Below are 24,615 nucleotides of genomic sequence, written 5' to 3' on the forward strand. Positions count from 1 at the left end.
GGAGTGATCAGCAGGGAGGCTGAGGCAGTTAGGGGCAATCAGGCAGACAGCAAGAGGGGTTAGGGGAAATTAGGCAGGCAGGCAGGTGAGTGGTTAGGAGCCAGCGGTCCCAGATTGGCCGTTGGACACCCCCAAGGGGCCCCTGATTGGAGTGGGTGCAGGTTGGGCTGAGGGAACTCCCCCTCGGTACATGAATTTTATGCACCGGGCCTCTAGTATATATTATACTTGTGTGTATTATAAGTATGGGTCCCAGTCTAACTTTCTGATGTCATGTAAAAATCAGAAGAGAGTCACCTCCCAGAGAGGTTGAAAGGTCTTTCAACAAAGAACCTCTGAGCACTGACAGTGTGTATGAAACTGTGGATACTTACAATTTGCCAAGAGAACTCAAACAGCATTTGGAATTCTGGGGCTTTTGAGCACGGAGGTGGAATGCTTACATAATCATTCTGCCCAAGGATGGCTGAAGTAGAAGGAAGCAGATGGCCAGAGTGGGGGGCAGGAGGGCAGTGCTGAGTTGACACCAGCAAACTCCCCGTGTCCACCATGGCCTCTGGAGACAGGAGCGCCCTCCCAGGGGGCCGGGGCCTGCATGGGTGGGGCCGGTGGGGCAAGTCCCACCATCACCACTGCCCTGGCACAGTCCCACCTCCTCTGACTGCACCTCACTTCTGGAGTCAGAGCAGCTCGCATGTGTCATCAAAGCCCCAGAACAGGAGACTCCACCAAACCACGCCCTCTCCCTCATCCCCTCCTGCTGAAAACTGTAATCTTGCAGGCAGACAATGAAGATAGGACAACTATTCAGAAAAGCTCGTGGCTTTGGAGACTCAGGACATGTCCCAACTGCACCTGCAGGTTTTCTTTTCCTGGGCCGATGGGCACTGGCTGCGCTGCACCTGCCGCAGGCCAGCGCCTTGCCTTTCAGTCACATACCTGGAGCTGGGCGTGCAGGCCCTGGCCTGCTCCACATCCTGCTCTGCCCGTGATGATATCTTCTGCACCCCACTAGCTTCTCAGCAGGCCTGCACAGCCGGGCGGCTGCTCTTACCTCTGCCATTTGGTTTTCTGTAATTATGTGGCTATAAAAAGAGAGAGAAGCCCCAGCTTCATTTCCTCTGGCTCCCTGCTACAGTCCATGATAAGACCTGGCTTTCCTGTATCCAATCTGATGCCTGTCAATTTCTTTCCTTATTTCCCTTATGGTTTTTAAAGAAGCACACAGATCTGGTATAGAGGGGCTCGAGTTGTGTGAGATCTAGGATGAAAATGAAACCAATCATTTATGGAAATAGTGGCTAGTTCTTTTCTACCAAAAGCAACGCAAACTTTTCGTAAAAACCAATGCTATTTACTGTTTTACTTTGAACATTTTAATGATATTTTCCAAGCTCTAAAAGACATTTACAGGGATGTTTGTTCCGAAAGACAAGAGAGATACACTAAGAAAGAAGTAGCAGTACAAAACTCATAAGCAGTGAGCACGGATGACAGGAGCAGGGGGTGTCTTCTCATGGTCTGCCTCCTTTGAGCTCTGTGATCTGTTGTTCAGTGCTGTAACAATGAGAAGATATTGCTATTAATGATGAAGCACTTTAATGCCACTAACTTATCTGACCAAACCAGTGATCGAAATACTCAGTGACAAAGTTTAACATCTTACTTCCTGCTTTTTCACTGGAACTTTTTACTTAGGCATTTGTATGTGCTTCAAACTCTGTTTTGTGCAGGCCTGAAGGAAAGCTGTCCCCGCAGGGATGCTTGGCCGTTGGCGACTGTCAGTGGAGGTTGGTGGTGCAGGGAGGGAGTGCACTTCAGGTGAAGGGGGAGGGAGCAGAGCCCATAAGAGCCCGTTTATTCAAATGCCCTTTCTCCTGACAACCTCTCACCCAGGGATGTGTGTGTGTGTGTGTGTGTGTGTGTGTGTGTGTGTGGCTGGAACACATAACAGGGGCAGTGTAGGCTGACCAGGCAGGAAGAGGTGAAAATAAACAAGAAAATGTGTATCTTAGGGGAAGAGATATTTTCTTTAGAGATTAAATCAAGGCATGGGTACACAGCAAGCCACCAATTACTGAGGATGAGGGCCATACTGTTTGGCACCCAAAGGATGCCAGTGATTGTGTGGGTATAAAGACATGCCCCTGGGGTTTCTGGCATGGCTTTGGTACTCCCCATGTTGCTCCTGAAGTTTCTGTGACTGTGCCCATGTATGTGAATGCATGTGTGAATGAGAGGCTGCTGGAACACCTCATTTGCATGTGAATATTGGGGTAAAATATCTTTTAAATATTCGATTTTCTGGCAGGCCCTTATAACATTATCAGTTCCATTCCTCCCCCGTGTGTAAGCTCATGGTCTCCTCAGCCATCCAGGTCTGCTGCTTCCTTGGCCGTCTTCACATATTCTACTGAGCAAAATGAGGCATCCTATTGGTGGACTTCCAGTCTAGCAAGACCTTTCCTTATTAGATTATTCCAATTATTTTACCAATTTATTTCTGGCTTCAATAAAGACCATTTCCAATTTTCAAATTTGTTTTTCCTTTGGGTGTGGCTACATTAGGTTAACATTTAAATAAAAACAGCTCCCCATTTGTTGTTGTTGTTGATATTGTTCTTTTAGGACTGAGGCCAATTAAATCAAACCCGAGTTTTCATTTCTTCAGACCAATTAAGCGATTTCTTTAGCAATGTGTGATGTATGTGTAAAGTTTTTGCTGCACTCAGAGAGTCCTGGCTGGTTGGTCTGCAGAACGTCTCAAGTCGAGTTTCTCACGAACACCTGTGTCACTGTAGGATCCAGTGAAATGAGGGCTCTGACCCAGCAGGGCTGGTGGGGCTCCAGACTCCGCATTCTAAGCAGCGCCCCGTGGGCTGGTGCTGCTCTCCAGGCAGGGCAGGGCTGCAGCTGCCCCGTGGCCAAATAAGCCATCAGTCCGCCTGGATTTACCTTCCAGAGGAGGGAACGAACTCTCCGTTGAAGCATGGAGCCTCCATACAGTGTCCCCCTGCCCTGAAGAGGAGGTGGACACTGTGTGCTCCTCTATCACGCCTGACCACCTCCACCAGCTACTTGTCATTGATGTCACAACCGAAGGAAAGGATGAACCCCAACCAGGTAACCCACTCCCGACAGCTTTCTTATTCTCCCCACCCCCAGGTGCATCCAGCTGGGCCATGTGCCGTTGGAATGGATGCCCTGGGACACCACTGTGAGTAAGGCGGCCCCTTCCTGCTCCCTACAGAGCCCTAAGTCTCCTTTGTTTATTATTATTCCTGTAGCCTGTGCTTAGCTGTTTCCCGCTCCTGTCCATCAGGACTGGTGTTTTCCTAAAATGCATCTCGTTGTTGTTTTGCTATACTATGCACCTGGCAATTCCTAGATAAGGGTGAGGCCCATGCTGTTCTGCCTCTTTTCACACCATTTAATCCCCATCCCTCTTGCTTCTCCTCTTCTTTCCTCTCTTGACCAATTTCCCTCTTTATTTCCCTCACATTCATCTAGCTTGAGGTTGTCCAGGAAAGGACAGCTGTAGGTGCTTCTCTATGGGCTCCTGGAGTGATTACAGTTGTAGTCCCTATCGTAGCAGGACTTTCATTGTTTATTTTTCAAGGTTATGGTTTCTTCTAGAGAAAAATTTAAGGAATCAACTTAGAAGGACCAGGTGGAGTTGGCGTGGCCTAGTCGTCTCAGCTGTTGGCTTGAGCCAGCCAGTTTGCTCACTGCACCTGCAGCCTTCATTATGGGAGAGTTACTTCACCAACTGACCTTAAGGACCCAGTCAGTGTTCAGGAGCAGCCTCTGGCCTGAAAGATGTAGGCAAAGTCCCCAGAGTCATAGACCTATTGCCTGTGATCCCAAGACTGCGTCCAGCTCACCTTTATTATCTGAGCCCTAAATGGGGTCTATAGCTTCTGTGAAGTGATTAGAGATGATCAACAATGCAAGAGATCCTCTCCTTCAGGCAGGAGTAGAAACTGAAACTGTATGCACGTGTCCAGAGACTCATATGCAAAACTGCAAGTAAGTGCAAAACAGGTGGGACTGAGGAGTTAAGACAAGAGTTTCAGAGCGGGAAAGTCCCACTGGGTGTAAATTTGAGTTCATGTGGGGACACACACACACACACACACACACACACACTTAAATTAAGACCAGACCAAAAAATGCTTTAAAACTCACGTAACAATAGATCACCATTGAGTGGTTAGGGATAGATCTAGGAAAGGATTCCTTCAAAGTAGCCTGTGCTCTTCTATCACACTATTTTTGTAAGGAGAAGGCCCTAGATCAGCCGTGGGCAAACTATGGCCTGCGGGCCGGATCCGGTCCGTTTGAAATGAATAAAACTAAAAAAAAAAAAAGACCGTACCCTTTTATGTAATGATGTTTACTTTGAATTTATATTAGTTCACACAAACACTCCATCCATGCTTTTGTTCTGGCCCTCCGGTCCAGTTTAAGAACCCATTGTGGCCCTCGAGTCAAAAATTTTGCCCACCCCTGCCCTAGATGCTCAACCAGTTGGGATTTCCATTTGATCAAGAGTCAGCATCCTGTGAAAGTAAAGCATTTCATTCCTAGCTATTCCTCGCTGAGCATTTTTGCAGGGAAGGTGTTTTGCCTGGTCTAATGAGGACTCTGAGTCATCTCCTCCCGGCAGCTGAACTGCACCTGTCTTGGCTCCTTCCAGGCATACCCGCGTAGGACGCTGATCCTTGGAGAAATTCCAGTTCTGCTCAGGAATGGCAGCAGACTGGCCGCCAGTGGCATGGAGTGCTGTCTGAATGCTGCAAGGGAGCACGCTATCCCAGCTCCTCTTGAGAAGGCAACACTGAATAAGAAAACAGGTCCAAAATTCAGAAAAGCAGCCAAAACACACAAATCTTTACAGAGTTAATCAGCTGCATGTCATAATTATAAGAGCTCAGATCCCATTCTACGTGCTTATGATATCTATTCGCTTAAGTCTTCACAACTTTCTGTGGTAGATGTGCTGATGACCCCCACCGTGCAGAGGCACAGAGTGGTCAAGGCACCTGTCTGGCGCCACACAGGCAGGTGGTGAGACCAGAGCACCAGTCCCGCCTGGCCGCAGAGCCCACCTTTCAGCCCGTCCATGCTGCCTCTCCAGTGCAAAGGCTTATGGGGGTGCTGTGTGCGCATGGCTTCTGAGGAAGGGCATCCCTTTCCCGGCATGGTGCTGAGGAGTTCTTGCTCAATAAACTTTCCAGAATATGCATGCACTTGACAGTGATGGGTGTAGCTCTGAGGGCTGGGGTTGGGCAAAGCAAAAGTCTTGGGGGCCCTCCAGCTCAGAAAGGCAGTGGTAGCCTTGCTGAGGCAAAGGGGCAAGGGCGACTGGGGGGCAAGGGCTGCCCCTACCCACCTGGAGCTGGGAGACAAAAGAATTTCACCACCACTGGTTTCCTCTGTTCAAGGAACAAAAAGACTCAACACCCCCCACTCTCTCTGGGTTCTGGGGTCCAGCCTTAAATTGTTCTATATTATGATTTTATACTATAACTTTTGAAACCCCAAACCCCAACACCCCACAACGCAGGGCCCTCCCCTTTCAGTATTTGAAGGGATTTAATATCCTTGCATTCTTCTCCATGAATCAACAGGTCCTGACAGGGCATGTGGTTGGAGCAGCCGCCTGCGTGCCTCAGGCAGACTGAAGCAGGCCAAGAATGAAAGGGGGCGGCACAGGGCGGCCAGCATCCAGTCACCTGAGAAAGAAGGAATTCAACCTGGAATAATCCCTCACACTCTTCACATGGGTGCATCTCTCGCCACCCCGCCCAGATGCTCTCTGCCCTCAGGAGCTCCAAAGGCCTGGAGGTCGGAGGAAAGATCCAAGCAAATATGTAGAGCCACCCCCAGCAAGTGGCTTCATGGGACATCTGGGCCTGGTGATAAGCGTGGACAGCCACCTCTTCTCTCGTTCTGGTAGCTTCCTCCGTCTAGTCCTCAGCTATCCCTCCACACATCCTCATCCTCCTTTTTCTTTGGCTTCTCGCCAGATGTAGTTGTCTGGGCTGTGCCATCACCTCATTATCTTGGGTTACTGTTTGAAGGGGTCAGATTGTTCTTGCTGTCTTCTTTAATTTTTGTTTGGACCCTTCTTCATGACCCAGTACTTCCTTTTCTGCCTCACTAGATCTTTTCCTTGTGTCACCATCAGTCATAGCACAGTCCCTCACCCTCAGGTCCCCTCTTCCCTTGACCACAGCCATTGCCCTAGCAACTACTATAACCCTGAGTTAAATTTATAAAAGAGAAAATTTCATCGTTCCCATATCCTGATCCCTCCATTCTCTAATAGTCTTTTTCTGAATGAGGGGGCGAGGGAAGGCAGGAGGTCCCCTTGACCAAGTATTGGGAGCTTGGAAAAGACACATGGGTCTCTTTCTCCTGTTTCTAGCTGAACATGATAGTTGTTTAGTTTAAAACTTCCTCTGATTACAGTCATGAGAGGGACTAAGAGGTCCTTTAACAAAGAACCTCTGAGCACTGACAGTGTGTATGAAACTGTGGATACTTACGATTTGCCAAGAGAGCTCAAACAGCATTTGGAATTCTGGGGCTTTTGAGCACGGAGGTGGAATGCTTACATAATCATTCTGCCCAAGGATGGCTGAAGTAGAAGGAAGCAGATGGCCAGAGTGGGGGGCAGGAGGGCAGTGCTGAGTTGACACCAGCAAACTCCCCGTGTCCACCATGGCCTCTGGAGACAGGAGCGCCCTCCCAGGGGTCCCGGGCCTGCATGGGTGGGGCCGGTGGGGCAAGTCCCACCATCACCACTGCCCTGGCACAGTCCCACCTCCTCTGACTGCACCTCACTTCTGGAGTCAGAGCAGCTCGCATGTGTCATCAAAGCCCCAGAACGGGAGACTCCACCAAACCACGCCCTCTCCCTCATCCCCTCCTGCTGAAAACTGTAATCTTGCAGGCAGACAATGAAGATAGGACAACTATTCAGAAAAGCTCGTGGCTTTGGAGACTCAGGACATGTCCCAACTGCACCTGCAGGTTTTCTTTTCCTGGGCCGATGGGCACTGGCTGCGCTGCACCTGCCGCAGGCCAGCGCCTTGCCTTTCAGTCACATACCTGGAGCTGGGCGTGCAGGCCCTGGCCTGCTCCACATCCTGCTCTGCCCGTGATGATATCTTCTGCACCCCACTAGCTTCTCAGCAGGCCTGCACAGCCAGGCTGCTGCTCTTAAATCCGCCATTTGGTTTTCTGTAATTATATGTAAAGGGAAAGAAAAGCACCCCACCCTTATCTCACCTACTTAGCTGTTTTCTTTCTTCTTCTTCGTTTTTTTAAGTGTGTTTACTGATTTTAGATAGAGAGAGAGGGAAACATAGATGAGAGAGAAATATCAATCCATTGCCTACTGCCTGCCCCCTACTGGGGATGAAGTCTGAAACCTGGGCATGTGTCCTGACTCGGATTTGAACTGGTGACCTCTAAGGGCATGGGAAGATGCTCAGCTAACTGAGCCACACTGGACACAGCTTAGCTGTTTTCTTTTTAAAAATTCATGCCATAAAACTTTGTCCCTACTCAGTTAATCTTTTTCTTTATTTCACATCCTCTTGACCTCCTTTTCTCTCCTGGTTCTCCTTTTCCTCCTCTTCTACCCACTTCCCTCCTCCTCCTCCTCCTCTTCTTCCTCCTCCTCCTTTTCTTCCTCCTCCCCACTCAAGACAACAGCACATCTGATATCTTAGATTGTGTGCTCCTTGCATGGAGAGATTATGTCTTCTTTTGCATATTGCTCTTGTCATTTACTATACAGCCTGCAGATGTTGGATGTATTGGCATGTGCACAACATACATAAATCCACACATGATGATTTTTAGGGTTCTTAGAAATGAAAAGCGTGAGCCCACTTCCTAATGACTGACTAATTCTCAGAGCTGCTGTATTCTTTTCTGCACTTATATGAATCAGAATAGAGTACTGAGTAGTATTTAGAAATCCCAAGAGACAAGCAGCCTGTTTTGTACTTGGTCAAATTTACACTATCCAATTTAAGAACATAGCAAGTAAACCAAGGTATGAATTTGGTCAGATGGATCTCACATGACTTGGATTCAAGTTAGTTTATTGAATGGGACTTTAGACTTTTAGACTTTCTTACAAACCATGCATTTTATTAATTTCTCTTTATTATTTCAGCACCTTAGAGCCAGAATAACAAACACATTAAGTCTTGAATGTGGTTAATCAGGACCATAGTCATTAGTCCTATGGTTCCAATTGCTTTAGAATTATTGGTATTTTTACAGAAGGAGAAATTCAAGGAACTCTAATGTGTCTGTTAAATGGGATAAACTACCATTTGTATGTGACTTTGAGATGATGGGGAAGTGTGTGTGTGTGTGTGTGTGTGTGTGTGTGTGTGAATTAATAGAAGTCATTTCACTAACACTAACTCTATAAGAGTGTAATTTTCATGAAAATTCTAGTTATGCTTACATTGGAGTTTTATCCTAGCTTTTTGAGAGTCATTTCTGTTAGTTAGATTATTAAAGATATTTTTGAGATATCCTTTTACTTCCTTTCACTGGCTGAGTAACTTAGGCATTAGCATATATTTGGTCACATGAACGGGCCCAGAAGCCAGGGTTTTTTATTTCCAGGTTGTTGGTGTCCTTATTTCATCATTACTTAGGAGCTGCTATTGAGAATGAAAGCATACTCCAAGACAGGGCACACATTTCCCTGGCTATTAAGCTATGTATATCAGAGTTTACAAAATAGTATCATGGATATTATCTCATTCAATTCTTACAAAAATCCTGTGAGATGAAGGCAGGGAATAGGTATTATTCCCATTTTACATGAAGTGTAATTTTTGGAATGTTTTATAGACTATAAATAGGGTCACCATACATTATGCTTTTGTCTGGGACAACCCCAAGTTATGTTGTTCTTGTGTAATTATTAGCATCAACTTTCTCTCAATATTATGTTTGGATGACAGATACTATGGTCCCTAACAATCTATAAATCACTTTTCACTTGTATTAGGCTTTCAAAATTCATGTAGTCTGTGCAAGACAATATGATAGCTCATGACAATAAGAGACAATCAGAGCTACAACCTGGTTAAGGGCCTGGGCTGCAAGCCCAAGACACAACTCTACTAGTTGTACATCCTTAGGCTAATTACTGTCACCGAGTAAGTGCCATGTATCATTTCTTGTGTTTGCTGCTTGATCACATCGCTTTTTCTCATTGGCATCTTCTTCTTGTTCCGATAGAAGTCTTTCTCTGAACAAATGCCCAGGTGCCCAAAGAAACATCCCTTGTCCTTTTTTATGAGGAGTCCAGCCCTTTTCACTCCTTCCTGAATGACTTCTGCCATCCTCCTCATAAACCAGCAGTGACCTCAGCTCCTGTGGTTGGTTGACACACTTTTGTCCCTGTGCTGACCTTAGAGTCATAGAGTCTGACAGCCTGGCTACTATTCACAAACATCTGGACTCTTGGCAAGGCAAGGTTCCAGCCTAAGTTTCCGATTGATATTGGTACCAAACATGGACGCATTTACTTCCAAACTGGACACTTCAAGAAAAAAAATTCCAAAATTCCAAGGTGTTTCAGATGACAAGAGTGCCCGGAAGAGAGTTGGCCATGGTCTCACTCACATACATACACATTACATAGCACCACCGGGTAGTCTTGAAGGTGCAATTTGAAGATTCTTCAGGAGCCTGGAGCTTTAAATTACTCCAAACCTCATGGGGTATGCATAGCAAGAATAATAAATATTGCTTTAGAAAAAGGTTTCTAACATTAGAACTAGATGAGGTCTGCTCTTGGCTTTGCTCTTTACCAGTGTGGGACATTGAGAAAGTTTCTTAATTTTCCTAAACTCCAATTTTCTCAATCTGTAGGATGGAACTGTTAATATTTATGTTTGCCTCAGGATAGATGTGATAAATGAAATAATGAATATAATATTTAGCATAATCCGGGAACAAAGGTGTTCATTGAATTTTTGTGTAATGTATTATAGGGATTGTTTTATTCTACTTTCTGATTCTACTGTTATATCTGAAAGATTCATTAAGGAATACTTGACCAAATGGTTTTAATTAATCTTCTGGATTGGCCTGTGCTGTGGGGCTAACTCCTTCTACCAGGAGGTAGTGACTCAAATTCTAGATGTCACTTGCAGAGAGAACTTGTAAGTCCTCTGCTGAAGTGCATGCCATTCTCCATCTTTAGGCCCCGTTGCCTGGCTTTAAGCTGTGGTGTCCCTTGGGCCACACAAAGACTTTAGAGATGGGGATAGGAGATAGGAAGGAGCAACTCGGGTTAAGGAAAGACAGACTGTGTTTCACACAATTTATTCAATGTCCTTTAAGTTGACAAACTTCTCACCCAGGGAACTCTCTGTGAGTCTGGTTGGACCACATAATAGAGGCAGTGTGGGATGACCAGGCAGGAGAAGGTGAAAATAAACAAGAGGATGTGTGTCTTAGAGGAAGAAATATATTCTTGACAGATTAGGTAGGAGGCATGAGGTACACAGAAAGCCACAAATTACCAGTGAGGGAACTGTGAGCAATTAACTACCGCATAAGGTAATGGCACTCTGATAAAGACATTTCAAATGTAGAAGCATGCTTTGCTTCACATAGAATATTCCACTGTTAGACTTCTTTCCTTTGTTGCTCCCCCTGTGAAACTGAGCAAGTTTCCTTCAGATACATCTCATGAGAAGGGGGCTTTGATTGGCGTGGCTGTATTCAGGTGGCTCCTCCTTCAATGGTAACTGAGGCTGGAAATACTTCAAGAGATCATTTGCTTTACTCTAACAGAAAGGGGGGCTGCAAATCAGAAAAGATGAATATTTTACTTCTACCTCTTTTTGAACTATTACCAACCAACCTTGACAATTTGATGAGCTGTAACTAACACATACATGGATTAAAGTTTTATTTTATTGTGTATCTTTCATAGTCTCTCCACGTCAAATGCAATTCCCACCCTTTCTTTGCCATACTTGGTGAGAAATAATCATCAGTTCTGGATGACTATGGGGGAGTTAGAGGCTGATTCTGTGAGGAAATGGACCCAGTTAGATAAAATGCACTAGGAAAAATGGACAACCTGAGGAGCAGCTCAGAGAAACCTCTTATAGACATTACTATCTTTTTAGTTTCACAGTATATTTAATTTCCTTTAATAATATTCTTTAACTAAAAATTATATATCTTTTTTGGGGGGAGTAGGGGAGAAGGAGGCAGGAGAGGGACTGTCACAGTGAATCTAAACAGTGATAACTGTCACACAGCATAGAGTCTTATCATATAATATGAACAAGGTGAGGGCAGAGCAACTGACCTAGAATATTTTAACCCTCATGGCTTAGCACGAAGCAGGAACTTAGTGAATGTTTTGGATGATTTTATAATGCAAGCACTTGCTGGTTTGGCTTCTTACAAGTGCAATCTTGTACCCAAAGATATTTACAGGTTAAGAATGCAGGACTACCAGAATGCAGTGGCAGTTTTAAAATCCTGTCGTTTAAAAAAAGTACTTGATTGTTTCCCAAAGAGAATCTCTCCAAGCTGCTTGCGGGGCGATGCTCTGCTCTCCCAAAGGGGCCTGGCCTGCTTTCTGCTCCTCTTTGCAGAGCACTGGGAGGAGACGGGGAAGCCAAAGCGTTGAGAAGTCAGTGAGAGGAAGGTTACACTCAATCTTCCAAATTACACTTGTTCATCCATCGTCCTAATGAGTCGCCCCGAAGGCAGGCAAACACGGGCTGAGAAACACTGGCTGTACCTCGCGGGATGAGGACTCAGGACAGGCCTGGCGGCAGAGCTCGGAGTAAGAGGGAAGAAATCTCGTCCTCAAAGGTCCTCTGTACTCAGGTGACCCTGCTATTAAGTTGAGTAAAATTTCAGTGTTAAAATCACTTATGAGTTCTACAGTAGTGAAATGAAGAGGCTCCAGAAATCTAGATATACTAGCAGAGGAAATGATTGGGCAGATTATGATGAGGAACAGCCGAGGGGTGTGAACGGAGCCTATGAGATCTTACGGTCAAGTACTAACATCATCTTAGGTTTCACTTAAATTATTTAGAATTCTTTTAAGACTTTTTTTTTAGTTTTAAATAATATGTAATAAAACAGGGTTATTCACTTAATCAAACTACAATAAAAAGTTTAGGTACAGCTGTATAAGATTAGTTCTTTAAATGATATGTTAAAATCATGGCCAATTATGGTGCATGATGTTAGCAAAGAAGTTCAAAGAATGTGCACCGCATGGAAAGGAATCGGCCTCTCCTGCATTGAGCACAGCAGGCCTTTCTGGAGGGTAATCTGGTAACATGTACTACAAATCTCGAGATCATACTGGCCTCTAACTCAACATTCCTCTATTTACAAACTTACCCCAAGTAACCAATAATGCATGTGAGAAGATTTGTCTATAAGACTAGTTCATTTCAGAAATTATTTATAACAGCAAAAATGTGTGAACCAACACATATCAGTGGCAGGGAAGTGGTTGAGTGAGTATGTAGTGTTGGGACACCAGGCAGCCATTACAAGTGAGGCTGTAGACAAACATCTAATGACCTGAGAAAATGTTCATGAGATCGTGGTGCACAAAACCAGCAGCTTACAAAAGAGCATTTTCAACATGATCACCTAAAAACATATAGGGTGCCTTAAGAGAACCTGAAAGAATCTATCCCAGAATATTAATGAATAATTGAATTTTATTTGTTGAATTTCCTAAACTTCTGAAGTATTCTTCAGTTAATCTCTATTACTTTGTAATCAGAAAGATATAATTACAAAATTAAAAGCATTGTGTATTGCATTATTTATACGTACTCAAGATAGAAAAATTGTGTCAAAGTCCATCTAAATAACAATCTAAAATTTTAAGAAAATACTTGGACAGTAAAATGTCTTTATTTCTTGGAATTGCTTATTCCACTTATTTGTAACTGTCCATTTTTTAATACAATGTACTCTTTTGCTTCATCTTATATAGTAAAAAGTATTTAATATCCAAAAAGCTTCTAAATATTTACATATTGACAGAAGAGATATTAGCTGCTTGCGCATGTTCACTAAAGAGATAGACAGTAACTCAAAGAGCATAACTAAGCCCATCTTTTCATGCTTCCACCCAACGCCCACAGGCACCTGCTGGATAGTGGGGGGCAGAGGGAAGTCAGGTCCCCTTAGAAGGGAGTATGCAAGGGAATCCAAGGCAGTGACGGGGACAGAGTAGAACGGACGTAGGAAGCAGAGGGAGCCAGAACAGGCTTGCCAGCTGAGTGCAATGGTAGGGGAAGGGGCAACCAGGATGACTCCAGAAATAAACTGAAAGCTGTGCCCATGCATCATTCATTAAACTCAAGAAACAGCACTTTCCTCTTCCCCTGCTTGCCAAGAGTTTGGATTTATCTTATTGTACTTTGTACTTTTCAACCCACAGTATTTATTGAGAGACGTTCTGTGCAGAGGACTGTACTAACTGTTATGACAGATATAAAGATGGGTATGATGAGACCCCCAGCCCTCAGATACTTACAATTTAGGCAGGTTGAATGACAAAGCCTCATACAATAATAAAGATCATATTAAAATATGCGACATGTTTCTTTCATCTCTTTAAATCTCCCTCAGTGCCTAGCAGAATGGTATTCAAATGTTAAATGCCAGTGTCTTTCGATACCATCTTAATTATTTACTGCTCCAAAAACATTCAGTAATTTCTATGATTTTTATTGATTGTTTTTTTCTTTACAGAGAGGAAGGGAGAGGGATAGAGAGTTAGAAACATCGATGAGAGAGAAACATTGATCAGCTGCCTCCTGCACACACCCTACTGGGGATGTGCCTGCAACCAAGGTACATGGCCTTGACTGGAAATGAACCTAGGACCCTTGAGTCCGCAGGCTGATGCTCTATCCACTGAGCCAAACCGGTTAGGGCTCTATGATTTTTAATTTTATTATATCTAGCATTTTTCTGACATGAAAAATACTTGCCTTAATAGTTGCCTTATATAATTCAAGATAATATAATTTCACTATTCATTTCATTAATACAAACTTGTCTGATAGTTATATGCTTCAACATATGTTTAGGTATAAAATACCTCTAGCAATGTTAAACCCAAACCCAACAACATCTAATAAGAAACTTGTCTTATATCCCTTTTACTTGGTTCTTACACTAAAGTTAAATGATATATGTAAGTGAACAACATCCCCCACCCAAACACACAATTCAATATCATCTTTCTAAATAAAAAACATATATATACAATACATAGACACCTCCTTTTTTATACTCATTTGAGGCAACACAGACATTTAGTTATTCACATATCAATGTATTCATTTGGATCTTTGAATATGTGGACTTCAAATTCCATTTGGCTCTGTAAAATAAAAGTGCTAAAATTAGTACAGACTTACGAAAAAGGCAGAACAAAACAAAGATATTCCATATGTCTCCTTGGAAGAGACACAAGATAACAACATCAAGAACTTGTGATGGTCATGCATTTTCTGTTCACTTACAGATGGTGACAGTACAGATTATATTCCAAGTACAATACTTAGTGTGGGGCTACAAGGTGAGCAAGACTACACGGCCCAGATCTTCAGGAGCCTCCAGTCTAGTGGCAGAAACCATCCAGAAACTGATGAGCTTAATTCACTGAAGTAAGGGATGCAATAAAGTAAACACACAGTAGACTATGGGAGGCCAGGAGGACTAATTATGTCACAGCCAGTCGGTGGCAGGTAGCAGACATGCTTCCTAGAGCAAGAGAAGCTGGACAAACAGTTGGGCATAGGGAAGGAATGTAGTCTAGTAAGACAAAAACCCCAAAGCTGGATGCTTGGGATTAATAGGGAGAGTGTGGTGTGGTGACCTCAGCAAGAGCAGCTTCAAGTGTGGAGAGGAAGAAGTAATGGTAGTGTAGGTTGCAAATATGGACAATTCTTTCAAGACATTTGACTTTGAAAAACAAAGCCATTGGACTGAAAATAAAAGTAGTTGTGTAATTAAGGTAAGATCTCTCTTTTCCTTTCCTTCCTTCCTTGCTTCCTTCCTCTTTCTTTTGCTCCCACCTTTCCTCCCTTCCTCCTTCCTTTCTACCTCTTTTTTTTCTATTCTTTTCTTTTCCAAATGGGACAGGTTTAGACCTGTTTAAATCCTGATGAGAAAGTTTATTGAGATTATCTATTGGATATGTCGAGTAGGCAGCTGGAGATACAGACTAGAGACTGGGGGAAGGTGTATTGTAATATTTATATACCAAATCATTCTACCTGCTTAAAATTTTCCAATGAATCCTCAGGCACTCAAGACAAAATCCAAACTCCAAGCTTCCTTGGGATTGGCCCTTCTATGCATCTCCAGCATCATCACTCATCACCAGTTTCATACCACACCAAATACTCTTTGAATACAGATTCATTTCTCTCTCGTGTGCGCGTCATGCCTTCCCTTTGCTTAGATTATTCATTATTCATCCCCATTTTGACCTAGCTGACTATTGTGTCCTTGAAACCTAGCCTTCCTTGTCCCACCAGCCATTTACCAGTCATTTGATACAGCTGGTTTTGATGCGGTCTTCGTGAGCACCACAATATTCTATACATATCTCTATGGACTCTAGAACCAGGGGACCCAGGGTACTTCATAATTGTTGCATGAACTTGGACAAGTGGGCTAAACTCTTCAAACCTCAGTTTCCTCATCTGTAAAATGAGAATAATAAGACTACCTACTTCATAGGTTTGATAAGGGAATTAAATGAGGTGATGTGGATGATAGTGCTTATAATAGTGGATGGCATAGATGAAACCTGTATAAGCCATTAACTATTATTATAATAATACTTATCATACTGTTGAGTAATTATTTTCATGTTGACGTTCCTCCTAAAAAATATTAACCCTTGAGCACTTCAATTAAGCCTTTCGTATGTGCTTCTGGTCCACATTAAGCTTCAATAATTGTTTCTACATAAATGAATGAGTTAATGAGTAAACAAACAATAGCATTCGGCCACAATAGTACTATAAAATGAACCATCAAGTTCTTCTTCAGTGGGCTTTCTCTATCTATAAGCTATTCTCTGTGGCTGAAGGTTATTTGTTTGATACATCACTCACCAAACCAAGAAGACTTGATTGTTGATCCTACATTATATTTTGGTCACTGTTCAGTAAAAAATAATATCTTTCTTCCTTTTTTAAATATCTACCCTAGGATGTGTTTTTGGATTTTATAGAGAGGGATGGAGGGAGGGAGGGAGAGAGAGAGAGAGAGCGAGAGAGCGAGAAGTGATAGAGAAACATTGATCAGTTGCCTCCTTTACATGCTCCAATGAAGGATGGGACCCATAATCCAAGTATGTGCCCTGACTGGGAATCAAACCTGCAGCCTTTTAGTGCACTGAATGGTGCTCCAATCCCCTGGCCAGTGTAACAATATCTTTCTTTACCTTTGGATCAGGTAGACATGGTCCAAAAGCTTCCAGTAGAAGAGTTTCTTCTCTCACAGCTTGTTCATAATCTGAGAAGGACAGTTTCCCATCATGGTCATGATCCTAGGAGTGACCAGCCGTATATGCGTCAACATGTAAAATACTTATTGCAAATACAACTGTCTTTTCATGGTCAAGTGTAAATGGAAAAAAAGGTATTAGAGAAATGAGACTAGTTAAATTGTAATGAACTATCAATATTATAAAAAAAGAGCATAATCCAGGTGTTTGATTTCACCAAGCAGAAAACTGATAGTTACTATCATTTGAATTATTATTTTTATCCCACAATTAGCCTTTAAATTTTAATATAAAACTCTAAATTATACATATTTACCATTTTCTTAAGTGTTATTTCAACCAAATCTTTGATTCCTTCATCAGGGTCTTCTTCAGATGGCTGTTTAAGAAGGCTGTTCTTCAACATGTGGAACATTTCCTCCTTTGAAATGAATCCATCACCATTCAAATCAAACACTTCAAAGCAATCTTTTAAAAAATAGCCAATTAGGAATTTGATATTATCCTTAAGGTAACATTTGTTCTGATACAGTTTTCAAGACCAAGGTCTATATTGATGTTCTTATCAATGCCACAGGCCTTAACACAATCTTATTTCCATAATAAATGCTTAATGTTCACTTGTTGAATATATGCAACAATCCTTAGAAAAAGTTTCATTACAATCAGCTATGGAGAAGCATGACAAGAGACAATAAGTTGGCATAATATTCCCCAGGTATTATGTTGAGTGAAATAAGCCAATCAGAAAAAGATAAGTATCACATGATCTCACTTATAGGTGGAATCTAATGAACTGATGAACAAAAAAGATCCAGAGACATAGAAGCATGTAACAGACTGAAGATCCTCAGAGGGAAGGGGGGGAGTAGGGGGGGAATGATTAATCAAATAACTTATATGCATATTATGCACATATGCATAATACATGGTCACAGACATAGTGTGGTGAATGCCGGAGGGGGGGGGGGATTGAATTGTGGAGGGGGTCAATGGGGGAAAAACAAGGGACATCTGTAATTCTTTCAACAATAAATATAAGTTTAAAAAAAGAAAATTAAGGTAAAAAAGAAGCAATAAGTTGAAATTTTTCATCTTGAAACTCGTGGAAAACTGACTGACATATAATTCTTTTATTTTTATTAAAAAATTTTAATGTTGACATAATTCTTAAACAGAGTTCATCAAAATTAAGAATTAACTAAGAATCAGAGCACTAGAATCAATATCCCCTACTTTTATGGTTATAATTCAAGTACTTAAATATGCAAAAACATAATCTTAAGACCTGTAATGTAAATGTATATATACATGATTAGCACCTATAACATGTGCTTATCTAGTCTTGCTTGACATGAATTACTCTTCAAAATCTCTTGATTTTTCTTTTAATTAATTTTTTTCAACCTTTAGCATTGACTTGAATTTGCTCCATAAAAGAGGCTAATGGGTATTCCAACCAACCAACCAACCAACCAACCAACAGACAACCTACTTCACTGGCTAGGTTGGAAGAAATCGGTTTAAAATGTTTTAGATATGTTAGGCATAATGTGCAAACCAGTAGGATAACCTGAAATCTTACATTTCATTTTTTCTTCCAAAGTTCCTCGAAGAAACAGTGATAATCCATATACCCACTCTGATACACTTACACAACCATCATTGTCTTTATCAAAACCTCGGAATACTAAAAAGAAAAAGAAGGGCAATGTAATACTTGTGCTACATTTTTACTCTCAGTAATGTATCTACATTGGTACTACTCACTTTGAAAATTTAAACAAAACTTCAGGATCATATGGTCCAACATTCCCATTTGACAAAGGAAGAAACTAACTTTCACATTTTCTCCTCATATTTTGTGGGAACAAAGTAAATTCTGAATATCTAAATATGTTAATAACTAATTATTAACATATAACTGTTGATATATTAAATGTGTTGCTATACTAACATAAAATATATAATTTTGTACTTTTGTTACTCAACAAATGTAATGCTTTATTACATGGTAGACCGGACTATATCTTGATTCTTATTGAAATATTTTCAATGATGTAAAGAAACTTAAATGTCCTTTTAAAACTATTCTTCTTATTATATTTATTAAGTAAAAATAGAAGTAGTTTAGGTTTTCTGTTATAAAGTAAGGGAAACCTAATTATTCAAGCTGACTGTCCACTTCTTAAATACACAAAATAGAGTGGATACTATTTCCATCCCTATGATCTTTTTCTTTTAAAAAAATTTAATTTATTGGGGTTACATTGGTTAACACAATTATATAGTTGTAAGGTATATAATTCTGTAATACATTATCTACATATTGTATTGTGTGTTCACACCCCAACTCAAGTCTTTTTCCATCACCATTCATCCCCCCTTAGCCTCCCTCACTCTCATTTCCCTCTCCTATGATCTTTTTCTTGAATATAAAGATTTCAATTTTATATTTGAATGAAATTGGGAATATAGAACATCAAGGTTTTACAAACAGTAAGTCCAACTCAATACTTTTTTTTCAGTTATGGCTGGATTTGTATTTCTCCTTACCTCTGTCCATAATCATGTCATCTGTCATTCCAAATGTCACATGCAAGAAGTTTCTAAATGCATTACGATCCAGTCCATTGACTACACCTTGTCGCTCTATTATATCTCCCACCAAGTTATAATAAAGTTTTATAAGACACTTCACTTCAAATTTATTAACTGTGGAAAAATAAAGTTAAGATATAACAAAAATGTGTTTTAATCTTTAATTTCTAACTTAAATTTTGCATTAATGAATTTATAGACTAACATTTTAAAGCCATCAGATATGTAGTTGTCAGCAATCCTATGGTATTTTTTTAATCCTTATCCAAGGCTATGTTTTTACTGATTTTAGAGTGGGAGGAGAGAGAGAGAGAGAGAGAGAGAGAGAGAGAGAGAGAGAGAGAATTGCCTCCCCTACCCATCCCCATCAGGGATCCAACTACAACCTAGGTATGTGGTATGTGCCCTGACCTGGAATCATCCCCAACCTTGTAGATTACAGGGGTTATGGGGATGCTCCAACCAACTGAGCTACCCAGCCAGGGCAGACGACATATCTGTTTTGAGATTCATGACCCTTAAGTTAACAGAGGATGGCTACTACAGAGGATTCTCCACTAAAATGAGAGAAAAAGCCTTCCCTCCAATATCCAACAGGTGCAAGTTCAGTCGGACTTAGGAAAAAAGAAGACAGTATCAGTCCAGTTACCTGAATAATGATTGTGGGGTCCAATCCTAGACTTTAAGAGGCAGTAGGGATATGATTCAGAGTAAGCATGGTAATGTTTAAGAATTCTAACTTTCCTTGCATTTTGATTACAGGCACTCATGAGACTTGTAATTTAGCATTCCCCTGGAAATAGATACCATGCTCCTGAAAGTCAGGAGACAATTTTTATTTCATATTAGCCTTAGTAAATCCATTATTGAGATTTTGGAAATTAAAATCACCCTTTTCCAATAAAAAAAAGTGTTTAAACATATTTTAGTACTCTTGTAGCTCATATTGCAGATGAAATGAAATTAACATGCAATTATTCAGCAGTACTTTGAATGAAGGCAAATTTTATTGAAAGGATACACACACATTCATATTTGTCAACACACATCATTGTATAAAGGGTGGTGTTTTTAAAGAGTGAGATAATTATTTGTGTTCCAATTCCCATTTCAGATATGTTAAGTGGAAGGGTTATTGCCTAACATTAAGAACAAAAAAGTGAGTCCTAACCAATGTGGCTCAGTGGATAGAGCATCAGCCTGTGGACTGAAGGGTCCCAGATTCGATTCCGGTCAAGGGCATGTACCTTGGTTGTGGGCACATCCCCAGTGGGCGGTGTGCAGGAGGCAGCTGATTGATGTTTCTCTCTCATCGATGTTTCTAACTCTCTATCCCTCTCCTTTCCTCTCTGTAAAAAAATCAATAAAAATATATATTTTTAAAAAAGAACAAAAAAGTGAGTTTAAATATGAATTATAGGTAGAAGATGGGGATGAGTTTATTTCAAAACAAGACAGAGTATTTTTTAAAACAAGGACAAAACCTGCATGCATGTAAAAGAAGACAGAACATAGAAATGGAGAAATAACATCTAATCCTACAGGTCAGAACAGGCCTGAGTATGATTTCTGGTTTGGGATACCAAAATGTAAGAGGGATATTAAAAACCTTGAAAAACAAATGATTTAGTAAATAAATTAAATAATAGACAACAGTATAATGATTATAATTTTTAAAAGAGCTGTTAGTTGCAGTAGAAAATGGTATACCAGTTTGTCAAAAAGTTAAACACAGAAATTCTGTGTAATCCAGTGATTCACTTCTGGGTATATACCCAGAGAACTGAAAGCAGGGGCTCAAATACTTGTACACCAAGCATGTCAAACTCAAAGGCTACCATGGGCCAAATAAACAAGGTTTAAGTTTATGTGGGCAGCAAAAAACAAAAGCTTCAATTTTCATAGAAACGTAGGTTTATTTCAATAGAGACATGCTGAATAAAAAGGGCTGAAATAAATGAGTAATCATTAACATAAAATAATGGAACATTTTAATAAAAATTAATATTTTTTTCTTGAACATTAACTTACCAGACACTGAATAACTGCACAAATTATTAAGCGTAATGCAAATAAACCTATTTTTCTTGTTCTCTGAAAGAGAAATATTTCCTGTTGCGCACATCAAACAAGTCAGTCCAAGACTAATGATGTGGCAATCACCTGCTAAAATATTTGCTGCGAGTATTAGTGGACAGAATGGTGTGCCTGTGCATAAGGTGCATAAGGGAAATGAATGCAACACGATTACAGTAATCAGTCATTAGCAAACGTTGTAGTTCGTTATTAATAACTAGAGGCCCAGTGCATGAAATTCGTGCACTGGTAGAGTCCCTAGCAGCTGCCGGCTGCCAGCCAGGGCCTCCCTCCCTTCCCCTGGCTGGCCCTGCCCCCTGGTCGAATTTCCAGACAACTCATGGTTGAGGGGACAATTTGCATACTATGCTTTTATTATATAGGATTATGTATAACAGAATATTGTAAAAATTAAGTTACAAAATTTTTATTAAAATATTTCTTACATACCATTATATTGGCTGGGCCGCAAAAAATATTCATTGTGGGCCACATGTGGCCCCCAGGCTGCGAGTTTGACATGATTGTTACACACCAAAGATCATAGCAACATTATTCACAGTAGCCAAAAGTGGAAGCAATCAAGTGTCCACTGGTGAATGAATGGATAAACAAAATATAGTAAATGCATACTATGGGTGATTATTTGGTTTTTTAAAGGAGGGAAATTTTGGCACATGCTATAGCATGGATGAAACTTGAAAACTTTATGATGAGTGAAATAAGCCAAACAAAAAAGAACAAATACTGTATGATATCACTTATATGATATACCTAGAGTGATGAAATTAATAGAGACAGAAAGTAGAATGGTAGTTGCCAGGGGTTTGGGGAAGTGGAAAATGGGGAGTTATACTATCATGGGTATAGAGTTTCAGTTGGCAAAGATAAAAATGTTCTGGAGCTTAATGGTGGTAACAGTTGTGCAACAATTTAAATAAATTGAATACACAGAGCTGTACAATTAAAATAGTAAAATTTAACCACAATTTAAAAATATTCCCAAAGTAAAAAGGCTGTTGGCTAGTTGGGAAAGAAAAGACTGCTTAAAGAATGACTATACAACATCCCCTTCACTCAGCATTTTATGTTTCATCTTTTCCATCTCGGCTGAAATAAAGATTAAAGAATATTAGCTTAATTTATTACCCAAGGATCCAAGATTAGCCATAAGAAAACTTTTCTTGCTGAAATGTTTCTTAAGTTCTAGAATACAATACTAAATACAGTTAAGAAAAATTCAAGGATGGGCTTTCATTTTTTGGGGTTGGTTTGATTGTTCTCAGATCCTATCTGTAGAGTCGCAGATTAACTATATGACCACTGGAGATACTTTCTTCTCTGATTCCACAAAATTTATCCATTTAATCCTAGTGGGATTATCATCTGCCAACTGAAAGGAAATATAACTTTAGGTGAAAGGTCCTCTGTTTAAAGGAATTTAAAATTATTATAATGTCAAGGACTTGAAACTCTTTCTATAGAATTTAACTAGTAATCATCCAAGTTTTTCAGGCTCACTTTAAAATGTTTATGTAAGTACAAAAAGCAAAAGAGTTTATCCTGCCATGTGTTTATCTTTTAATACACTCACCTCTTAATTATTCACAGAATGTCTGTTTGCAAATGTACTGAACAGGGAGCAAATTAAATTCAGCATTGTATATTGAAATTATTGCATTTTGTATTCAAAGTGTTTACCAGATGTTTTAGAGGGTGTGGTCTTCTCCCAGAAATGGAAGTATTTTAAGAAAAACAACAACAGAACAAACTCTCATCATATTATAATAACCATAATAATGCCTTAAATGACAGGATGACTATTTTTCTAAGAAGTTTAAGATGCTTATACACACTCTAATTTTCATTTACAGCACCACTCCACTAAGAGAGCCTTTCTTACTACTCATTGCATTAGGTACACACACAATTAAAAGAAACGAGATCCTGTAATCTCTAGAACTACATTAAAACATGTTTGTTCCTCCTTCTTTGCACAGTGGGAGTGGTCTTGGGATTATGTCTTCTTCTATTTCCTCAGGTGGCCAGTAGTTTTGCAATCAGCATACAATTCATAAGCTTGCTCATTGGACAACACCGTCTTCACCTAAACCATGTCCTTATCTTCCTGGCCTAGGTACAGTTCTGTTTTTCAGTCTGAGTACAATTCTAAAGTTACCTAGGAAATTCTAGGACCGCCTTTTAGAATGTGCAGTGGGAGCAGATACCTTTAATAAGTGCTCATCTTGTCACCGGCAAAGTACCCTGCAACCCCACCAGCAACTGGAGAGTGGAAGTCTAGAGCTGGGAACAGATTCTTTACCATGTGTTTAGCTTCGGGGAGCTCTTTGGGTTCACTTCCCTTCCAGCTCTGACATAGGTTTGCTTCCTAAGGGTGTTCAGCCCTCGATAACCATTTTCCCTTACGGATCTCTTGGTAAGTATCCAGTATTGAACCCTGTCATTTTACTTGCTCTAGAAAGCTAGAATGCAGGTGTATGTTGCTTGTGATACTTTTCTCGACTCCCTGGTTTTTAATAGTCACTTTACACCTATGGCCGAGTCTAAAACCACATGTGTCTCCTGGGTATATAAATCACGTTTCTGTAATGTAAGGGTAAATTAAGAAGAGCGCTTGAGAAGCAAGTAAGTGTACTTGTGGGAGTGCAATCCTAGATGCCTGGACACCTGGATAGCGATCCTTAAGTTGATTGGCAGGCGTGGAGCCTGCTCCGAAAAGCTAACATCCAGGTATTCTCATCCAGGCTTCTCTTTAAGGGTGGTGGAGGGGACTCCAGGGCCCTAAGGCTTGGAGTTAGAAAGCAGGTTGAGCAGAAAATTTTAGCACCGGGTAGGGCAGGAGACCTGGACCAGGAGCCTGTGCTAATCCAGCACTTGATTCGTACTTACAATGCTTGCAATTTTTAGTTAAGGTGTCCGTCAACTTCTGCAACTTCTTGCGGTTCATGCCGTGCACTCAGGAAATCGGGCAGAGGCGGGTGACTAGGGATGCGGCTGCCCGGATCCTCGCTGGGCCTGGGTCTGGGCCGGGAAAAGCGCCCTGGGTCTCCATCGCCCCACACCTGCTGTGCTCTAACACACAAAGTGGCCATGGCAACGCCCTGGCCGGCCGCTGATTGGTTCCCTGGCGCGCGCAGTGTGCGTGCACCGCGCTAACAAACAACGTGGCCATGGCAACGGCTGGGCCAGCTTCTGATTCGCTCCTGGGGCTGGGGAGCGCCCTCCCACTTGGAGGGTCCTGGCCGGACCCATTGCGGACTGTGTTCTGATTGACGTCGGAATTCTAATTTTTCAGCTGTTGCTGTCTTTTGGGTTCACAGCACCTTCGA

At 41.2% G+C, this 24,615-nt stretch overlaps 1 protein-coding gene and 1 long non-coding RNA gene across 2 annotated transcripts; one reads left to right on the plus strand and one right to left on the minus strand.

Annotated features, from left to right (window-relative positions):
- The first annotated feature begins 4,740 nt into the window (after positions 1-4,740).
- On the plus strand, positions 4,741-17,425 carry LOC111825455. Its single transcript, XR_002828621.1, has 3 exons — positions 4,741-4,856; positions 5,634-5,876; positions 16,952-17,425. It is a non-coding gene; the product is annotated as an uncharacterized LOC111825455 (long non-coding RNA).
- EFCAB1 (EF-hand calcium binding domain 1) lies at positions 14,253-24,302 on the minus strand. Its single transcript, XM_023751929.1, has 5 exons — positions 24,176-24,302; positions 18,174-18,278; positions 16,905-17,056; positions 16,526-16,630; positions 14,253-14,446 (listed from the first exon to the last, which is right to left on the minus strand). The coding sequence occupies exons 1-5, from the start codon at positions 24,231-24,233 to the stop codon at positions 14,387-14,389; spliced, it is 480 nt and encodes a 159-aa protein (XP_023607697.1). The 5' UTR covers positions 24,234-24,302; the 3' UTR covers positions 14,253-14,386.
- Positions 24,303-24,615: the final 313 nt, after the last annotated feature.

Source organism: Myotis lucifugus, unplaced genomic scaffold (assembly GCF_000147115.1).
Source record: "Myotis lucifugus unplaced genomic scaffold, Myoluc2.0 scaffold_27, whole genome shotgun sequence".
NCBI lineage: Eukaryota > Metazoa > Chordata > Mammalia > Chiroptera > Vespertilionidae > Myotis > Myotis lucifugus.

Coding starts and splice junctions, on each gene's coding strand:
- EFCAB1 (XM_023751929.1), bottom strand. CDS start 24,233: ATGAACCGCAAGAAGTTGCAGAAGTTGACGGACACCTTAACTAAAAAT. Junction 17,057..18,173: donor TTTGGAAGAAAAAATGAAAT/GTAAGATTTCAG, acceptor ATTTTTTAAAAG/ATTGCTTTGAAGTGTTTGAT. Junction 16,631..16,904: donor AAATAACACTTAAGAAAATG/GTAAATATGTAT, acceptor GGTCACTCCTAG/GATCATGACCATGATGGGAA.